We start from the raw sequence: 21,948 nt of genomic DNA on the forward strand, positions 1-21,948 counted from the left end.
TGTGGCCCTGAAAAAAAAAAGTTATTTAATGAATCACAAGCAAGGACTTGTTAACAAAGATGTCTTGGCACTCGGGAGAGCTGTGAGTGGCTTTGAATAAGCACACTCTGTGTTTCCCAAAGACTCACCATGTTTGCTTTGCAGAAAATGAGAAGGGACTTGGGGGGCGGGGACAGGGGACAGGGGAGCAGCAGGGAGGTGCTCACCTGCTCGCCTTGCATTTGGTCGATCCTGGTTGGATTCCTAGCACCACTGGCCTGCCGGGAGTGATCCCTGAGTGCAGAAGCAGGAGCAAACCCTGAGCACCATCGCTGTGGCCCCCAAACCAACCAACCAACCAACCAACCAACCAAACAAACAAACAAACAAACAACAACAATAAAATAAAAAGTAAATAAGAACAGAACAGGAAGGAAAATAAGAATGAGAAATGGAGTCAGGAATCTGCTTCTAGCTCTGCAGCTGATTAGCTGTGTGCCATCCTGTTTGAGATGTCTCCTCTGCTCTTCACTGTGATCTTAGAGCATTTCTGCTCACTCAAAGGTGGCACATGCTTCATTTACACTAATTTTTAGCTGCAAAACTGACATGGTCTTTGGAACTGCGTCTGTTCCTGCTAGCATTTGGTGTGCTCTGTGTGTGTGTGTGTGTTTGCATATGTGTCTGTGTAGCAGAATATACCAGACAGAACTTATTATAACAAATTTGTACCTGGAAATCACAAAGCTGTGAGGACAAACAAGCTTTGTGGCTATCCAGGAGTCTCGTGAAAGCAAGAAGCTGACACAGGTCAGCCTCTAGACTTCTAGGCCAGGATTTCCTGGACAATATTGACTTCCTGATGGCTGGAAGCATCAAAACAAACCATGGACAGGAGGCAAAAGGCCCCAAATCAGAAAAACACTGAAGTAACTTTTTATTTGCCAAACTGGGAGATGGAGACTGAGGGACTGTTTTTGGCACCTAAACTGAAAACAAAAAACCAAAAAAAAAAAAAAAACACCAAAACTAACCTATTTTTTTAAATTACAAACTCTTTACCTTTAATATTTTGGTTGCTTAAACTTTTTCGTTGTTGTTAGTGGTGGCTTTAAAAATATCTTCTAGTGCCTGCCATTATGGGAAAGGCACATTTGCAAACACAGTTTGGGTATAAATGACTCTTGCACAACTGGTTTTTATTTCCATTTGTTTCACTGACTGAGAATGTAAATTGAACTTTGGTGCTATTGTGCTTTGTTCTGCCTCTCTTTGTGGAAATGTGTTCTGAATTAGAGCCCACGAGTAAGCCAGAGCAGTCCCAAATATTGCCCTTCAGCTTTTGAATAGTCCGCAAGCCAAGAAAAGATAGAGAATGGGGTTTTATGAGCCCCAGATGGCGCAGAGGGTGTCGTGGACGTCTTTATGCAGGGAGGTCACGGGTTCAGGTTCCAGCTGGAGTGGCCACAGAGCCATTTGGGTCTGAGGGAATCAGGACGGGGAGCAGGGCAGGAAGGCAGCTCTCTCCGCTGGGGGCTTCCCTCTGCTCTCCTGTTGAGGCTGTCTCTTTGCTGTCATCCCTGGCTGCGCTCTTTGCCCATTTGTTCCCGGGAAATGCACTGCAGCTTCTCACTCCCAGACTCCCAGCAGGAGAGACGGGGAGGCTTCACGGAGAGTATCCTGGGCATTCCTCGTCCTACAGCAGAGCGGATATATCTGGACAGGGTGGGGGCCAGAGCAATAGTACAGTGGGTGGGGTTTTGCCTGGCACATGGCTGACCCAGGCTCGTTCCCTGTACCTCAAATGATCCCCCAGCCCAGCAGGTTTTGCCCCTGAGTACAAAATCAGGAGCACTGAGCACCGCTGAATGTGGCCCCAAAACAAACTCTGAACAGGGTGATGGCATATTGGACTTTGAGATAGTACTCATGTGTCAAGCTGTTTGGATATGTGGCCATTTTATTGATTCATGCATCTATTTTCTTTTATGCTTGAAGTTTTTAAATCATGGCAAAATATACCTAAAAAAATTTTAACCATCTCAACAAACTCACTGCCAGTGTGCTTCTCCTTACTGTGTCTGTCATGATTTGGATTTGCCTGGAGTTTCTCCTGATGAGACAGAGTGTCCCCTTTGGAAAGGAGACCATGTGCAGGTGAAACCTTCGTCAGGTTGATTCCTGGTGATGTTCCTGGCTTTGGCGTCTGTGGACATCTCTGCTGCTGGGGGTGTCACCATGAGAACGGGGTGTGGAAGTGAGTGTGGAAACAATGCATATCTGGTTGTCCTCAAACCTTCCCTTATTGCTGGAGCTGCCAATCATGATGACTATAGGATCTGTCTAACAGTACTCTTTTTTTTTTTAATGTAAGAGTACTGCTATTTATTCAGCCATTGATTAAACTGATTGAAATGGGCATGAACTCCACATTACTTTTTAATTTTATTTAATACTTTTATTTTCTATTATTATCTTTACTAGCTCTGGGTAGGGAATCAGAGCTCAATCAGAAGAGCATAGTCCAGTCTTAAGCTAAAAATGGCTCATTTGTGAGTACTGTTATGCAAAATTTAAGATAAACATTAAATAGAAACTACGAATTTTAGATGGAAAAACCACATACACAAGATTACAATATTAGCACAGACATTACAGTACAGCGTGTAGGGCGTTTGCCTTGAATATGACCGATCTGGGTTCAATCCTTGGCACCCCATATGGTCCCTTGAGGCCCACCAGGAGTGATCCCTGAGTGCAGAGCCAGGAGTAAGCCCTAACTATAGCTGGTGTGCTCCAACCCTGAGACAATAAGATTATTGATGGATCCTTTTTCCACATTATTTTTTAAAAATTTTTTAAAATTAAATGTCCATGAAATAGACCATACAAAGCTGTTCATAATTGGGTTTCAGTCATACATGATCCAGCACCATCCCTCCACCAGTGCACATTTCCCACCACCAAGGTTCCTTGTTTACCAACCACCACCCCCAACCCTCAATTCCCCACCCCCAGCCTCCCTCTATGGGAGGCACTTTCTTTCTTTCTCTTTTTATCCTTTTCCTTTTGTGCATTATGGTTTGCAATACAGGTGCTAAGAGGTCATGGTGTTTGTTAATGGCATTCAGTATTTTTATCGGGACGGTAAAGCTGGAGTAGCTTTTTAATTGTGTGGAAGCTTTGGGGTGTGGATGTGACTGCCGAGGCTTCTGGGAGTGCAGAGAGGTGGTGAGATGTAGCTCAACCTGACCCCAAGAAAGCCTGGAGATTTCAGTCACAAAACTTGCCTAAGCCCCTCTCCCCGCCCCAATGACGCCTGGAGTTGCCGCCCATGAATGGCTCCTGGCTCCTGAATGACCATGATCCCAGAGACACACAAAACAGTCTTGGAACCCAGAGGCTTTTGGCAGAAATTTCTCCAGACTTATTACTAAAATATCAGAAATCCAAAATGCTCTTCATATCAGCAATAGAAAACAAGTTATCTAATGATGCCTTTTTGGCAGGTCTGAATGTTGGGGAAAATTCCCAATAATAATAGTGGATCTTTCATCGAAATATTGAATGTGATCAAACCAGAGAGAGAATAAGATAAAAATAATCTGGCCCACAGGCAGGGGGAAGGGTAGGATGGGGGTATACTGGGGTTCTTGGTGGTGGAGGGTGTGCACTGGTGAGGGGATGGGTGTTTTATGATCGAGGTTTAGACTGGAAAGCTTTGTAACTGTTCTCACAGTGATTCAACTTAAAAAACCCGCCTACCCAATTTTTCAGCAGATTATATCTTGGTGAGGAATGTCCTGAGATGATGGAGTCAGGCCAGAAGTATGGCGGCGATTTTGTACTGTGGACGCAAGCAGCTGCCGGGGGCTCTGCATGGGTAGGCACAGACCAACCCACCCCTTCCAATTTACCCCAGTCAGTTCAGTCATGCGTAGGTCTAAGATTAACTGTGGCTTTTGATCTCTTTCGAGATTTATTTATTGCGTCTCTGAAGCAAGGTCGGCAGTAGAGCTGACATGGTGGCGCTAGAGTTGGTTCGTGGGGGTGACTGCCAGTGCTTCCATGTGTATTGGGAAGTGGGGGGAGGTAGCCCACCCCAACTCCGTGAAAGCCTGGAGATTTCAGTCACAAAACCCACACAACAGAATGTTCAGCAGCTTGGTGAGGTCCGTCCTGAGAGGGTGGAGTCAGGCTGGGGGTATGGCGGCGATTTTGGATTATGGGAGGAAGAGGCTGCTGGGGTCTCTGCTTGGGCAGGCACAGGCCAACCCGCCCCCCTCTGATTTACCTCAGTCTGTTCAGCCATGTGTGGGTCCGAGTTTAACTGCGGCTTTTGATCTCTTTCGAGACGTATCTATGGGTCAATAAATGAGCTTGTATCGTTGAGCTGGAGGGGGTCTGTGGGTGTGGCTCCCACATACCTAACTTTTGGTCACTTAATTTCTTTGTAAACTTGCTCCCGAGTTGTTGGGGTCTGGCCATAGGCACAGCAGTAATTTGGGGTATCAGGAAGCCTGAAGGCACCATCAGGCTGATGATGTACTCGCCCTGCAGGTATGGGTTGGCAGCACCATACTTCCTAACGGTGAGTGTTAAATTCTGTTTTCCTCCTGCCCTTGTTGACTGGAATTCATTTATAAGAAAGAGCTATTTCTACCTCTGCATTTATTTTCCTTGTCATGTGTTTATTTGGACAAACTCATGGATGTTTATGAAGTTCTAAAGGGCTCAACTCAATGACAATAACTACACTTTTTTTTTTAATGTAGGATACTGCTATTTATTTAGCCATTGATTAAGCTAATTCAATTGGGCATGAACTCCACATTGCTTTTTTAAAAAATTCAGAATGTTAATTTAATTTTATTTTTTAAATCACATGATATACAATTACAAAGCTTCCCTGTTTGAGTTTCACTCACACAATGATTGATCACCCAACCCTCCACCAGTGCACATCTTCCACCACCACAGTCCCCTGTATCCCCCCATCCCACCTCTCCCCCTGACCCTATGGCAGACAATCTCCCCTATACTCTCTTTTTGTATTGCTTGTCGTGAATAGCACATGATGTCGCATGGCTGTGAGAGCAGCTGCATGCTTCTGGAATTCTAAAATTTTAGATAATTAGGGTCTGGAGAAATCTCTGCAGCGAGCTGCTCGGTTCGGAGATTGTTTTGTGTGTCTCTGGATCATGGCAGTTAAGGAGCTAAAGTAGCAGCCAGAGGCAGCTTGTGGGCATGACCTCCAGGGTCCCATGGGGATGGGGGGCATCCTTTGAGGCCTGTAGTTTGTCATCTCTGAACCCTTGTACCTGCACTTCTTATTGGGTTCTGAAAGTTGGCGGCCACCGGGGGCTTTTAGGGGGCAGGTAGAGAGATGACTTCTGCCCCCATCTAGGCACCCCGGTGAAGTCGGCCTGGCTTAGAGTCCAGAGGCATCTATGCAGCAAGCTGCTCAGTTCGGAGATTCTTTTGTGTGTCTCTGGATCATGGCCCTTGTCTCCATCTTCTCCAGAGGAATAAACTCCTGGCATCTGCCCTGCAGGGTGAGCCCAGTCTCCTGCATTGCGCTGTGCCGTCGGCCCTAACTACGTCTTTTGAATTCTTTCGAGACTTATGGGTCCTGAAATAAGGCCAATAAGTGAGCTTGTATAGCTGAGCCAGAGGTGGTCTGTGGGTGAGGTTCCCACATACCTACATTTTGGCCATTTAATTTCTTGGTAAACTTGGCCCTAAGTTGTTGGGGTCTGGCCAAAGGCACAGTGGCAATTTGGGGGTATCAGGAAGCCGGAGGCACCATCAGCTGCTGATGCACTCGCCCCGCAGGTACAGGTTGGCCTGCTGGCAGCACCATACTCTTGAATAACTTCACACTTTCTTGTCAGTCACCTTTGTGTCCCAGCAGGGCTCTGCCAGCTTCTCCGCCACATGTGCGGGCAGGGTGAACTGTCCTCGGCCTGAATCTTGCTCGGCTCAGGACTGGTTTTCTTTTCTGACACCTGACGATATTTTTTCTGGGATCTGATTATATTTTTTTTCTGGATTTTTCTGATATCTTAATATTGTGCTATTTTTTGCTGATTTAATGACTACAGTTATCATTAAAAATAGTTCAGAACATGGTAGGGCCGAAGCGATAGCACAGTGGGTAGGTCATTTGCCTTGCACACGGCCGACCTGGGTTCGATCCCCAGCATCCCATATGGTCCCCCAAGCACTGCCAGGGGTAATTCCTGAGTGCAAAGCCAGGAGTAACCCCTGAGCATCGCAGGGTGTGACCAAAAAAGCAAAAAAAATTAGTTCAGAACATGGTAGAGGAATAACAAATGCTCAGAGGCAACAGAAGCTGAGAACTGGTCTTCAGCGAAACACTGAGAGGGAGGAGGTGTTGGGTGTGTGGGGGACACGGGAACACGGTGAGGGGCAGGGGATACTGGCAGAGAGGGTGGGGCTTCACATTTTATGTATGATACAATAACAAAATAGTAATTTTGTAAACCACGGTGCTAAAAATAAAATTTAAAAATATAGTTTGCTAACATGGTAGGGCTTTCTGTTTTGTAAGCAACTCAAATAAGTGATAAATTCTAAGAGCAAATTAAATGCTAGTTACTATTACTGTAATTGCTCATGTTACTTGTGTTTGCAGTATAATTACAAATAGGATAGTTCATAGAAATGTCAGCAGAAAACCATTTAGAAAAAAAAGTGTATGGGAGAATACCTACCCTAATGAATTAATTAATTATATATCATTTGGGGAGCTGGAGAGACGGCACAGGGATCCAGGTGCTTGCTTTGCTCAAGGCCAACCCCAGTTTATTTTATTTTATTTTATTTGCTTTTTGGGTCACACCTGGCAATGCACTCCTGGCTCTGCACTCAGGAATTACTCCTGGCGGTGCTTAGGGGACCATATGGGATGCTGGGAATCGAACCCGGGTAGGCCGAGTGCAAGGCAAACACCCTCCCCGCTGTGCTATTGCTGCAGCCCGCCAACCCCCATTTAATCCCCGAAATTACCTATGGCCGAACACCTCTAGGAGTGACCCTTGAGTACAAAGCCAGGAGGAAGCTCTGAGCACCACAGGGTGTGGCCCTAAAACCAAATAGCCTCCTCCCAATTTTTTGGTAAGTATTAAGCAGAACATCTTCAAACATTCTTCTTTCAAGTTGTTCCTTTATTTTCTGAGCAAACCCATCATTAATTCAATATTATCTTTTAGTCTTTGGGGGGCTACCAAGCAATGCTCGGAGGGTCTGGGGGCTCCATCAATGATTCTCAGCCCATCAGGCCACTAGTTCCATGCAAGGACCTGGGTTTCAGGCGCTGTGGGTCTGTGATCACCCGTGTGGTTCTGGGGGTCCCCAAGGTCACAGCTGGTGGTGCTGAGAGTCAAAGCTGGGTATGCCCTGTGTCTTCTCCTGGACCACGATCTCCTAGCCTTAGTGATGAGTTGTGAATGTATACCTATTCTGATGAGTCGCTGAAGTTCAAGGGCCAGAGCACTTGTTCAATCCCCCACACCACATGGCCCCTAGGCCCTGCAGAGAAACCCTGGTGTGGCTCCAAGCCAGAACCCCATAATAATACTCTGCTGGATACAGCTGGGTGGAAGGATGATTGGGAGTTTGTACTTCCTATTCTTCTGAACTTTTAGCTGGTTTTCTCATGTTGGTTACACCAGTGGTACTGAGAGTTTCTCCCAGCTCCATGCTTGGGGGCTCCTGGCAGTGGTAGGGGGATCCTATGTGTTGCTGAGGAAGAGCAGGGGTTGCTTGCATGCGACGGAAGTGCCTAACCACCTGTACTGGCTCTTTTTATAAGGGTCACAATGAGTGGTGCTGGGGCAGGCTGGGGATCCAGCAGGGCATGGCATGCAGCAGGCATGCACTCTACCACTTCAGCCATGACCTCAGTCCCACCTTCTTTGGGGAGGAGGTGGTCCCTGGGCCATACCTGGTGCTGCTCCTAGATACTCCTACCTCAGTGCTCAGAGGACCTGTGGTGTCGGGGTCTAAGTCAGATGTCCCAGAAGCAAATGATGTGCTGAAGCCCTCTGAACTCTCGGGCCTCCAGCCCTACATCCAGTGTTTTATTTTTTAAATTTATTTCATTAAAGCACCATGATTTACAAAGTTATTCATTGCTGAGTTTTCGACAGAGACTGTTCAGTCCCTCCCCCGCTGCCTCAGCTTCCCTCCACCAGCATCCCCAGGTCCCATCCCAGCCCTGCAGCCCTGACAGGCACGTTGCTAAATTGGTTGGTGCAGTTTGGGTCTCCTGATCTCAGTGCTGTTCACCGTGGTCTGGATTCTGCCTCTACACCTCCTCACACCACTGACGTCCCTAATCCCCTTGACTCCTGCCCCTCATTACTTCTCATCTCTCTTTTCTTCTCTCTCAATATAACAATATTTTAAAATTTTTTGGGGTCATAACCGACAGTATTCATGAATTACTCCTGGCTCTGCACTCAGGGATCACTCCTGGCAGTGCTCAGGGGGGCATGTGAGAAGCCAGGGACTGAACCTGGGTCAGCCGCATGCAAGGCAAGTGCCCTACCTGCTACAGTATCTCTCTAGCACTGAGTATCAGCCGTCCCCCAGTTACTTTCCTTTCCTTTCACTGCCTTTATGTAAGAGCCAAGTATTTCCTCATGAGTCTGGGAGCTGGAGCGAGTCACGGGGCTGAATGCAGGCTTTGCACTCAGGAGTCTCATGGTGCCAAAGCGCCACAGAAGCGCCACAGAAGTGGCCCCTCGGAGCAGCCTGGTGTGATGCCGTCTCCCGAAACTGATGAAATGCTGTCAAACTATTTTCTACTGTGGCCCTTCAGAACTGCTCCACGCGGAGTGGAAGTTTGCTCCTGAGCAGAGACTCCGGGCCTGCTTCTCAGCCCGAGACACGCGGTGGCTCCGTCAGGCACACGCTCCTTTGTTTACACACCAGCCTGGGCTCTGCCAGAGCAGTGAAATACACCCTGGCTCAGAGTTCTTCCGAAACCAGGACTACCGGGAAAATGGGATCTGCTGCAATTCGCCCAATACAGTAGAGAGTCTTAAGTTCCCTGTGTTGGGCTTTGAGAAGCGAGAGTGCGCGACAGACCCTCGACTGCTGCACGCGGTGGCGCTGGATTAAATCTAACAGGTGTGTCGCCTTACCTAAGTGTGACTGTACAGGAGTATCAGTGTGGCTCTCAAACTGTGCGGCACACCCAGTTAAAGCCTGGGTGAACAGAGTTTTAACTTAAACGGCTTAATTCATAAAATCCTTTGTCCGGAAACCGAGCTGGAGGGGTCCGCTCCTCAGGCACACAGTCGGCTCCTGCGGGGGCGATGGAGCACGTGGCTGTAAACGGCGTTCCCGGGGCCTCTGCTCTCCCCAGGAGCTCCAGCAGGACTGGGGAGGGGGCGAACTCCGAGAGGCGGGGCTGAGGCTGGGGTGTGTGTGATGCTGGGGAGCCAGGCAGGACTGCACAAATTCTGGTCCTGCGTTTCTCCTCTAAGTCCACATTTGCAACCAGCACCTATTCTGCTTAGAATCCTGGCGCTGCTTCCTTGCTTAATGCGGGCTCAAGACGCAGCCTTGGGAGGAGACCTAAGCCGTGGGTGTGACGGTGATTATGGTTCCCTGGGCCAAGGTGGGTCTGCTTCAGGTCCCCTTTCTTGCACATGACCGACATCAGGGGAAAGGCCTGTTTTTATCAAGTCTACATATTGTCTCACGTCTGTGTCATACACCAGTGTCCTTCGTCACCCTGAACCCTTGCATGGCTCCCCGTGCAGCTGCAAATGTAGAGCCCGATGTGAGTGTAACAAATGCCTTTGGGAGGTGATGAGACGTGACCCTGCTGAGCTCATCCTGGTGCCCAGCCCACTGGTTTGTTTCTCCTCCCTCTGAGTGCTTGTCTTGGTCTCTTCCATCTGCGGGGCTATGGCAGAACAGGGATAGAGGGAAGAGACCCCCTCACACACACACTCACACACACACACACACACACACACACTCATACACACATTCCCACACACACTCACACACACTCACACACATTCCTACACACACTCACACATACTCACTCACACACACACACTCATCGGATATGTGGGTGCTCTGCAGCTGCGACACTGGAGAGAGCAGATACGTAAAGCTTCCCCTGCACGCTGTCTCTGTGCCTCCACTTCTACCTAAAGTCACATTCTAGTTGACACCAGTGACAGGATAGGTGTCGGAAAATTGTATTCTTGAAACTCAGCTAAGAATGACTTTGTGGATCATAGAACCTCAATAAAGAATATTAATTACAAAACAAAAAAGATACTTGGAAAAGAAAATGCATCATTGCAGACTGTCACTGAGAAAAGAGCTGTCCTTGTGTCGATTGATTTGACCACTGCCTTCTTTCCAGGAAAGAAATATGTCACTCTGCTCTTTCTTGGAAATGCACCTTATTGGAGTGAATGAACAGAAAACTGCACCTGAGACTTCTGCCCCCTTGGATCATTCCAGAACCTCCATGGCGTGAGATCACACAGCCCAGGAAGCACAGCACTTGCCACAGACTCGGATGGGGCACCACAGAAGTGTCTTCCTTCATCCCCCCATACCTGGCTTCCACAAGTTACTGTCTCTGAAAGCTCAAAGTTTTCTTTTTTTTTCTTTTTTCTTTTTTTTTTTTTTTTTTTTGCTTTTTTGGGTCACACCTGGCTATGCACAGGGGTTACTCCTGGCTCTGCGCTCAGGAATTATCCCTGGCGGTGCTCAGGGGACCATATGGGATGCTGGGAATCGAACCCGGGTCAGCCGTGTGCAAGGCAAACGCCCTACCCGCTGTGCTATCACTCCAGCCCCTCAAAGTTTTCTTTTGATTTGCCACCACGATTTATTATTCTTTATTAAAAATGGGGTCTAAGTTCTCAGGGGCCTGTCTGCATCTTTGGTGTTTCCTTTCATTTCTTTGGGCCCCCAAGTACATAAGAATAATCTTTTTATCCTGTTGATATGTCTCTTGTAAATTGAGTTTGTAGGGTTGCCCAGAGTGGATGCGGGTGAGAGAGTTACTCGCTCTGCTTTACCATCTGCTGACTTGCCACCCAAGTTAAACTTGCTCAAGGAGCTTCAGGACTTTAGGGAAACTGGAGCTTTTATTTGTAAGCCAGAATAAGACACCGCAGGAATAGCTCAAAGGAATGGACACTTGGCGTGGTGTTCTGGAGTCCTGGATTTGATCCCCATCACTACGTGGTCCCCCAATCACCACTGGGAGTGACCCCCAAGCACTGAGCCTGGAGCAGGCTCCAGTACCGTTAATTAGGTGTAGCCCGATTCTCCCGGTGCTGTGGTACTCAGGGGGTTGTGTGGTGCTGGAGACAGAAGCCACGACTCTTGCATGTATCCAGCCCTTTGAGATATCGCTGGCCCTGAATACGGGTGTTTTGTTTTAACTGGAGAAATTTCAGCTTTATCCTGTTTGCCCATTTTTATTTTTTAATGGAGAATTGGTCTTTATTATTTTTTCCTCAGGAAAACAAATAAAGGAAACTTTATTTAGGATATGGAAGAGCACTTAAGAAATTAAAACTACCAAGAATTCTTACAAAATAAAACTGAGGTAAAAGGAGGCAAAAAAGATTCTCTAAGCAAAACACATCCTTAACTCTGTAGTGAGAATGAGCAAGCATCTGTCTCAAATCAAAAACATAAAACCAAGACTGGTCTGTACTTAATACTCTTTGATAAGGACAACCACTTAAACATGAAGTAAGTGAAATCAAGGTTGCCTCTGTAAGTTGGGATTTGGAACAGAGAACGTAGGGCTAGAAACTTTCCTTTCCTCATGCTTCTTTGCAATTTGTCTTACTCCTGTGTCAGTTAGATTTTAACCTTTTTTCAATGTAAAAAGCACTTCATCGTACATGGAGGCATTCAAGAAGTAGAGAGAAACTCCCAGTGTGGTTCAGAAAATCAAATAATCCTCTGCAGGCTTCTTTATCTGTCAGTGTCTTGGGCAAGTCTTCTAGACTCTTGGCTTCTCACTTTCCTTATATGTAAAATTGGTGTAATACTTGCATTTATTACATAGTACGTTTGAGCATCAAATGGGTTATTATGTATACCACTAAAGAGTGGTAAGGTGTGGGGGGCTTGGGGCTATAGCACAGCGGGTAGGGCCTTGCACACGACCCAGGTTCAACTCGCAGCATCCTATATGGTCCCCCGAGCACTGCCAGGAGTAATTCATGAGTGCAGAGCTAGGAGTAACCCTTGGGCATCGCCAGGTGTGAAAAAAGCAAAATAGCAAAAAAACAAAACAACAACAACAACAAAAACAGCATTAGGGTGCTAAGTGTCATCAATTCAAGAACCAATGAACTCATGATTTCTAAGATTTTTCCCTGCTTTAAGAATCATGAATCTTGGGGCTGGAGAGATAGCACAGCGGGTAGGGCGTTTGCCTTGCACGAGGCCAACCCGGGTTCAAATCCCAGCATCCCATATGGTCCCCTGAGCACGGCCAGGGGTGATTCCTGAGTGCAGAGCCAGGAGTGACCCCTGTGCATTGCCAGGTGTGACCCAAAAAGCCAAAAAAAAAAAAAAAGAATCATGAATCTTAATAACTTAAAAGCTACCTCCATCCTTGCCTCACGCATTAGTGGGTAGTTAACATTTCACTTTATGCCTGCAACAATCCTGTGACAAGGGTTCTATTTGTCCACTACTCAGAAAGGAAATCAGAGTTGAATGGTTTGTTGAAACTCACAAAATAGTCTTTGTTTATTTGGGCCATACCTGGCTATGGTAGGGCTTACCCCTGGCTCTGTTCTCAAGAATCACTGCTGGCAATGCTCAAAGGACAATATGAGGACCGATTCTGGGTCTGCCACATGCAAGGCAAGCATCCCACCCACTATATTATTTCTCTGGACTCTAAATTCACAAATTGTTGGATTCATTCCCAAAGACTGAATTGGAATGCAAACTTAACAATCAGAATGCAAACTTAACCTTTTTTATTAATTGAGACTGTGCGACTCACAACACTGTTAATGATTGCTTCAGGTATACACAATTCCCACACCACACCCGTCACCAGGGTACCCTCTCCCCATTCCCAACAACTCCAATGCCCTTCTCTTTTAACCTCAGTTGTGTGGATCAGTTTTACCATTGTGTTGTCTTTGATCCTGTGTTGTTACCTTGCAGTTCATCTTTTGGTTCATGTGAGAAATATTATTCTGTATCAATCTGACTTTATTCAGCATGATATCCTTGAATTTCATCTATGTTGCTTCAAACTACAGCATTATTTATCTTTTCTTAGAACTGTATAGTATTTCACTATGTGTATGTCAAAGCTTGATCTATTTGAGTTGTTTCCATATCTTAACTATTACACTAAATATTAATGAACATAGGTGTATATATTTCCTTTTGAAGAACTGTTTTTTTTTCTTTTTGGGTCACAGTCAGCAATGCACAGGGGTTACTCCTGGCTCATGCACTCAGGAATTACTCCTGGAGGTTCTCTGGGGACCATATGGGATGCTGGGAATTGAACCGGGGTCGGCCGCGTGCAAGGCAAATGCCCTACCTGCTGTGCTATTGCTCCAGCCCCAAAATAATGTGTTTTTTTTGTGTGTGTTTTGGGGATAGATGTCTAAAAAAGTATGGTTGGTTCATATGAGTTCCTTTTTATCTTTTTCTTTTGTTTTTTGGGCCATACCCAGTGGTGTTTAGGGCTTACTTCTGACTTTGTGGTCAGGAATCACTCCTGGCAGGGCCTAGGGACACCAGGGGTAGGACCCACCCTAGTCACATGCAGGGCAAACGTCCTACCTGCTGTACTGCACTGGCCACCAAGAGTTCAATTCTTCTTATTTTTTTTTTTGAAATCCTCATAGTTTTCTATAGAGGTTGCACTAGATGATATTCCCACCAACAGCGGATGAGGGTTGCTTTCTCATCAAACTCCAATACTGGCTGTTTCCAAAAACTGGCGGGGTTTGGATATATGCCATTCTCACTGGTGTGAGATGATATCTCAATGTAGTTTTGATTTGCACTTCCTTAATCATGTGACAATACACACTTTTTCATATTCCTATTTGCTATCCACATGTCTTCTTGGGAAAGTGTCTGTTCATCTCTTTGATCCATTTTTGGACAGTGTTGTTGGATATTTTGTTGTTGGATTTTGTGCACCCTTCATAGATTTCAGATATTAGCCCTCTATCTGATGAACTGTGTGCAATTTTTTTCTCCCATCAGAACGCAAATTTCGGCAAGACAGAAAACAAAGTATTAGTATGAGAATGCAGAAGAAAGCTTCTGTAAAGGAGAAAAAGTGATAAGGAATGGAACTCAAGCTATATTAAACAAGCAAACAATTCCTAGAAGAAACTCGATTCACCTCAATATCAATAAATGCAAATTAAAATGACAATGAGATACCACCACATGCCCATCAAAACTGCAGGTGGGGATTCAGGGAAGTGGGGCCTCTATCTTTAGAGACTATGCTAGTATTATAAATAACAATGATCTTGCTGTCAATTGCATCAGCAAAGATTTATGTTATTATTGCCATTTTTGATGGGGGTGATTATTGCGACAATGTAGTGAAAAGAAAAGTTGTGCTCTTTGAACTTCTGCAGCTGTGCTTTGTAATTTAAACTGACCAAAAAATACTGACAGAGGTTGGGGAGATGGCTTCGATGGTCTGGGCAGGGTTAACATGTCCCAGATGGGCCCCCAATCACCATGGAGAACAGAGCAAGGGGCTGGCTCAGCTCTCTGCACTGCCAAGGTGGGAGCTAAAAGCAAAGGAACATGACTTAAATAAAGTACGAAGAACACAAGGCCAGGGAGTTGACTCAAGGGTTGGGGTGCACGTAGGCAGGAGTGCTGGGTTAACCCCTGGCACCGTGGAGTTCCTTGAACACCCCCAGGAATGACCTGCAATGCTTCTGGGTGTGGCCCACACACCAAAACGGAAATGGAAAGACAGCACAAGGATGTTCAGTGTTTCCTCAACAGGAGGGTCTGGCCATCAGGCACCTCCCTCACTCTCATCACGGGTCCAGCTTCTGCCTGCTTTCCGCTCCTCCATCCTTCAGATAACATTCTGGTGCTAGACAATATTCTGTGCCCTTGGGTGTTTCATGGGGTAAAAGTTGGAGGCCCAAAGGCCTTACATGGATATATGTGTCAGCAAATGAAGAATCTGCATTCCGTGCCTTCTGAGTGCAGACTCTCTTCCCAAATTGTTACAAGACGTTTTCCCTAGCAAAGCTCATCAAAACACCCCATTCATCTCTATAACATGTGCTTGGAATTTGGTTTCTGTGAAATTCTTTGAGAAATGGGGCTATGACATTCCATCGGAAACGACATCCATCAGAGAACAAGACAGTTGGCTAATTTTTCTAATGTGAGCTTTTTTTTTTTTTTCTATTTTAACCAGACCGATCCTGGAAAAGTATTCTTAAATAGAAACATTTTAACACTTGAAAACTCTAGATGGTAGTGGCTGAATCGAATTTAAACCCCATGAATACCCTCTTGGATAACTGGTTGGGAAGGAATCAGAAGAGATGGCTGGGCTATGAGCACCGGTGGCTTCAGACGCCCTGGGGAGAGGCTGTGGACAAAGCAGGGGGGGCCGGGCACTGCCCTCCACGCACCCAGAGTGCCTTCCTAGTGACGAGTTCTTTGGGGGAAACTTTCCTTTCACAACTCATGATAACTATTGATGAAGAACCTTCTGAGAGTCCTTATGTTTTAAACGGAAGAAACGAAATAGCAATAAAACATTGCAAGCTAAATTTGTCTTTGGCATAAAAGACACCAATGACAGATGAAACCTAAAGTGTGGCATTCTCAAAGCTTATAAAAACAGCAAAATCAAAACAATACACTTCAGTTTTAAGTCTTGCATTTTAGTTTTTGTTTTGGTGCTTTTTTCTTTTTTGAGGGGGGCGATGCTCAGAGGATACTCTTGGCTCTGCACTTAGGAGTTACTTCTGGTGATGCTTGGGGGACCATATGGGATGCTGGAAATCAAACCCCAGTCAGTCATGTGAAAGGCAAACGTTCTACCAATTGTACTCTTGCTCTGGCCCCTTTAAGTCTGTCTTTTATTTTTTAATTATTTATTGGTCACACGTGGCTGTGCTCCAGCTTTCTTGTGGTTCTGTGCTCAGAGATCACTCCTAGTATGCCTGGGGGACCGTATGTGGTGCCAGGGACCAAACTCCAGCTGACTGCAAAGCAAGCGCCCTACCCCCGTATAATCTGACTCCTGTTTCTGAGTATTTAGAACCATGTTAGGACCAGAGAGATAGTACAGTGGGCCCCTGAGCACAGAGCCAGGAGTAATTCCCAAGCACTTCAGAGTGAGCCCTTCCCAAACAGAAAAACAACTTAGAACCCATGTTAATTTCCTACATCATCTCAGGACACAGGTCTGCTTACAGTAGCAGCTTCACAGAGGGGTGGACACTTGCACCCCACAAACTAATTTGAAATAATCAAGTCCAGATGCTGTTGCCATGGAAGAGTCTTGCACCACTCACTGCTGTGACCTGGGTCGAATTTCAAAAGTGTCAGATCACAGCTGCCCCACCAAATCTGACTCCTTAATGAGCTCCTCATGCGTTTCCTTTCGTGTCCGCAAAAATGAGAGATCCAGTGGGGAGTAAAATTTACATTTACCAAAACAAAACCCAAAGTTGTGGTCCCTGGGGAAACATACCATGCCCAGTTGACCCTTTCCCTGTGAAATTATTGATAGTTTCATTCTGAGGTTTTCACTGCCAAAGCCAGATCTGAGAGGCAAAATAAACTTTACAGAGAAAAGGGAACACGCTCTCAGGAAAGCGCATTTAAACCTCCATGCTTTAATCCTTAAAAATAAAAATAATGATGTTCTGTCATGTTAATCTGGCGCAATTAAAGGTGAACACTTCTAAATCTGATCATTTCTATTAAGTACTCGTATCTTTCCTAAAAAAGGATTCCAGAGAAGGGAGTGGTTTTGAATTCTGACGTATGACCTTGTCTAGATACTGATCAGTAAGTTTTCTTCTTTTTGAAAATAGAAGAATCCTCATGGTGAGAGATTAGGTAAACACAGCGGACAGCCTGGCAGACAGATTGACAGATTCATATTATCAGACATTAGTGTCATCAGCTTTTAGAAAATAACTTGTACCTTTAGGTTTCCCATTCAGCTTGGTCTTTTCTCCAAAAAGTCTTGAGAAATGCTTGCCAGTTCACAAACGCTCTCAGGATAGTGAAACGGGAGGGTTTTACTACCCTGACTCACCCAGCCAATAATCGTGATGCCGTTTCCTGTCTGCCTGGGCACTCATGTTTCCTGCAGCTGTGGGCTCATGTGGCTCACCCTGTTTCCAATTTAAAATCTTGGGGCGCTTTTAGGTCCAGAAGGAGAAAGCACCGAGGCTGGATTCCTCCTCTTCCTTCTAAAAACAACTAAACATTCAATTGAAATAATCCGAGTGACATGAACATGCAAAAGATGTTCAAAACACGGGAAGAAGGAGGTAGGCTGTGAGAGGCCGCAGGACGGCAGAGAGCGGGTCTGGGAGCGCTTTCATCTCCCATCGGCACCAGCTGCCATCTCGAGGCCTAAAGCCTGGAGCTGCCAATCCCAGGACAAGGGGAGGAAACAAGAGATTCTGGCCAGAGAACTGGGGAAGTTTCGAGAAGCCCCAGAGAAACCTTTGTGGGGTCATATTTGCCTTCAGAATCCTGCTGGGTTGAACCAACCTTCGAGCCAAGAGAACTATCAGAGGCTCACGCAGAGGAACAACACAGTGTCTCTGCCTTCCTTCTGCCAGGGGAGACCTGGGGCCCTTGGCTGCCACCCCACCCTCTCAGGGCAAAGGGTGGCCCCCCAGGAAACTAACTGCCACACTTCAGGCGACACCAGCAGAGACCATTTACTGTAAATTGTGGTAACAAAAAAAATTAAATAATAAAGATGAGACGAAGGTCACACTAGGGTAGAACTGTGACCCAACAGGGACAGGAGGGGAAGGAGCACAGGCCCAGAGCGCAGAGCAGCCGTGGAGGACACAGCACAAAGGAAGCTGAGCCCACGGAGAGCCACCAGGGAGAAACCGAGCCTCCTGGGAGTGTGACCGGGGATTTCCAGCCTCCACAAGAGTTGGGAAAAGAGTTTCTGCGGAGGAGGTTGCCTGGTGTAGAATTCTGTTATGGCGGCCAGAACAGAGTAATACATGAAATGACAACAGAAATGGTAGAAGCTTCAGATGGGAAAAGAATACAACATTAACAGTTACTCTTCACCTCTGAAGTTTTTTTTTTTTTTAACAGACCCAAAATGTTAAGATTTTATTTACAAAGCTTTTTTGTTGTACAGAAAGTAAAAATGCTGTTACAGTCTCAGTGTAACTGGTAGCCACGGGTGGACGCCTCCCCAGTCACAGCTACCCACGCTACAGCAAGAATCTTACACAAAACCTAACAATGCTTATGACAATTTTGTTGGGATGAAAACCCCCAAGCCTGGTTGTGGATTTCCGAGAGGGACTAAGTGAAGGAAGGCGGAATGTCACAGGAACTATTCTTTGGCTCTTTGGGTGGGTGGGTATCTGGGTGGTTTATTTTTTTACTTTTTTATTTTTTTTAAATCACAGCTACCTTTTTTTTTTTCTTTAAACAGCTACCAAATCCATGAGAGCAGTCCAACCAATACTGAACAGTTCTGTTTTTGCAGTTTTTTGGGGGGTCTTAATCATCTTCTCCTTCATCATCTGTTTCTCTCTTCCTCTTTTCACCTTTCCCGCTTTCTTCCTCTTCTTCATCTTCGTCTTCATCTTCATTCTCATCGTCTTCCTCTACTTCTCCATCCTGGCCAAATTCTTCTTCCTCCCCACTGACTTCATCTTCATCCTCTTCCCCTTCTACGTCTTCATCTTCGTCTTCATCCTCTTCATCATCAAACTCTTCCTCTTCACCATCCTCATCCTCTTCATCCTCCTCATCCTCTCCATCCTCCTCCTCCTCCTCCTCGTCTGCACCATCCACCTCAGTATCTGAATCAGGAGCTTCTCTATCCTCTCGGTCATAGCCGTCCAGGTAAGTCAGCTGGGGCAAGAGCTTGAAGACACTCTCTCGGTAGTCATTCAGGTTAGTAATTTCACAGTTAAACCGATCCAGACTTTTGAGACAGCCCAACTTTTTCAAAGGCTCCAAGGTGCTGATATCTTTCAGTTTATTTCCACTTAAGTTTAGATGTGTAAGATTTGGAAGATTTTCTGCTAACATGTCCAGACCTCCAAAGACTCTATTTTCACTGAGCTCAAGCTTTTTCAACTTAGGTAGTTTGGGGAGATCGGAAACTGAACTCAAGCATACATTTATTAAACTGAGTAACTCTAAATTCACAAATTCATCCGTTAAGCCCTCAATTTTTCCATCTTTTGATTTGCAATTGTCCAAGACAAGTTCTCGAACCCGGGCGGGCGGGCGGGCAACGCGGAGCCCATCGGGCCGCGCCAGGCGGCGGGAAAGGAGAAGGCGGCGACTCTTAAAGGCTGTTTTTTATATATAATAAAATTGTAATACCATTTAATACCATTGTAGTACCATTTAATAAGGTACTCATGGTATGTAGTGGAAGCATTTGTGTTTACGACATAGGGAGGCGATGCTGGAGTGAGAGTATCGCAAGCAAGGTTGGACACGGCAGACCCTCGGTCGCCACTGGCATCTCATGATCGCCCAAGCCCCGCCCACCAGGAGTAATTCCTCAGTGCAGAGACAGAAGTAAGCCCTGAGCATTGTCGGGTGTGGCCCCAAAACAAGAAATGGGGATAGTAGAGGGTTCTGTCCTCCACTACACACAGTGAAAAATGCCAACAGAGTCGTATCAACACACTACTGCCTGGTAGTACATAAAGGAACCACAAATGAAACTGTTATGGAAAAATGTAACACGTAGATGAATTATATAATGTCTATCAGCAGAGGGAAGGAAATCCGAGAAATAAGAAACAAATCTGGAAAATAGACACAAAATACTAAAATGGTGGACTTTAAGAAATCAATGATCAATTTAAATAGAAGTGGTATAAATATGCCAATTAGAAGACAAATTATTTTTTCTTCAATAAATTTGGGGAAAATAAAGGTTAGAAAAGATAGAAATGGGGGCCAGGGGGATAGCAGAATGGATAGTGCATTTGCTTTACATGTGGTCGATCAGGTTCAATCCCTGGCATCCTATTTGGTCCCCAGAGTAGCACCAGGAGTAATTTCTGAGTGCAGAGCTAGAATAACCCGAGTATCAGCAAGTGCTCCCCAAGACAAACAAAAAAGAGAAAGAATGAATAACATATTTAATTATGTGCAATAAAATACCTTAAATAATATGGACAGGAAAGAAAAGGATGGGCATTTATTATGTAAATCATCACCATTATCATCACCATCCCCATGATCGTCGAATTTCTCGAGTGGTCTCAGTAACGTCTCCTTTCATGCTAGCCCTGAGATTTTAGAAGCATCTCTTCACTCGTCCTTCTCAATGGTGCCGCATTGGAGGCTCTTTCAGGGTCAGGGGAATGAGACCCAGCATTGTTACCAGATGGGGAATTTGTGAGGCTCTCCCACGTGGGCAGGAAACTCTCGGTAGCTTGCCAGGTTTTTCGATATAAAATAATATTAAACATTAAATAATATTAAATAATATATTTAATATGAAATAATGTTAAAACTTCCTGAAGTAGTCAGGAATTTGTTAACAACTGTAACTTCTGCAATCACACAAACTGTACAACTCCAGAAATAATGGTGACTATATAATGTTGATTTTGCATAAACTGGGAGCAGTTTGAAAAGGTAGCAAGTATACAAGTATTGCTTCAAACTAAGGATATGAAGCATGAAAGTGACAGTAAGATCTATTTTTCTGATGTCAGCGATCAAACACAGGGCCTCACACGTGTGAAGCATATGCTCTGCCTCTGAGCCACAGCTTTGTTTCCTACTGTAAAGAACTGCTTTAGCACAAGTCTTCTTCAGTTTCATTCTGCCATAGAACTCGAGGTTTCCCTTGGTATTACTCATTGTGTCAAGTACCCTTTGTCACTTATTCCTAAATGATTACATTTTTAATGGTTTTTATTGAATGAACTTACAAAATCATTTATTGTTATTCATATTATTTTCAGCTTTTTTTTTTTTTTTGCGTTTTTGGGTCACACCCGGCGATGCTCAGGGGTTACTCCTGGCTCTGCACTCAGGAATCACCCCTGGCGGTGCTCAGGAGACCATATGGGATGCTGGGAATCGAACCCGGGTTGGCCGCGTGCAAGGCAAACGCCCTACCCGCTGTGCTATCGCTCCAGCCTCCTATTTTATCAGCTTTTTGCTTCATGTATTTGAAATCGCTGTATGCTACAAATACAATTTATTATTAATCATGTAAATCTGATTCAGAATAAAAATACAAGTCATTTTTTCTCATTTTATTTCATAAAGCACCAGGAGTTACAAAGTTACTCCTAGTTGGGTTCTTGACATGCAATGTTCCCTCACTGGGCCTGCCACAGCCGTTTCCCCAGGTGCCCAGGCGCCTTCCTACCGCTCCCCCCTCCAGACCCAGCCATCCTGACAGGCATCTCTGAAGTTGGTAACTGAAGTTTGGGTCTCATGACTCCAGTGTTGATTCTGTGTCTGGATATTTAGTCCCATCTTTCCTTAGCACCCCCCATAGACCTGAATCTCCTGAACCCCCCCGTCCCCGCCACTGCTTCTCATCTATCTCGTCCCCCTCCCCCTTCATTCTATTTCCTTCTCCCTATACTCAGAGGCCAAGGGTGATCGAGGCATCCCCCTTTATGTCACTAAAATGCAAGTGTTTAGTAGCATTATATGATGATAATTTGCCTCAGAGCAAAGGAACTTATT

The 21,948-nt window shown here is 45.5% G+C and overlaps 1 protein-coding gene across 1 annotated transcript; it reads right to left on the minus strand.

Moving 5' to 3' along the window:
• Positions 1–18,350: 18,350 nt before the first annotated feature.
• On the minus strand, positions 18,351–21,105 carry LOC129401672 (acidic leucine-rich nuclear phosphoprotein 32 family member B-like). The gene is made up of 2 exons (XM_055124408.1): positions 21,027–21,105; positions 18,351–19,571 (listed from the first exon to the last, which is right to left on the minus strand). Exons 1-2 carry the CDS (start codon positions 21,103–21,105, stop codon positions 18,766–18,768), a joined length of 885 nt encoding a protein of 294 aa, XP_054980383.1. The 3' UTR covers positions 18,351–18,765.
• Positions 21,106–21,948: the final 843 nt, after the last annotated feature.

Source organism: Sorex araneus, chromosome 2 (genome assembly GCF_027595985.1).
Source record: "Sorex araneus isolate mSorAra2 chromosome 2, mSorAra2.pri, whole genome shotgun sequence".
NCBI lineage: Eukaryota > Metazoa > Chordata > Mammalia > Eulipotyphla > Soricidae > Sorex > Sorex araneus.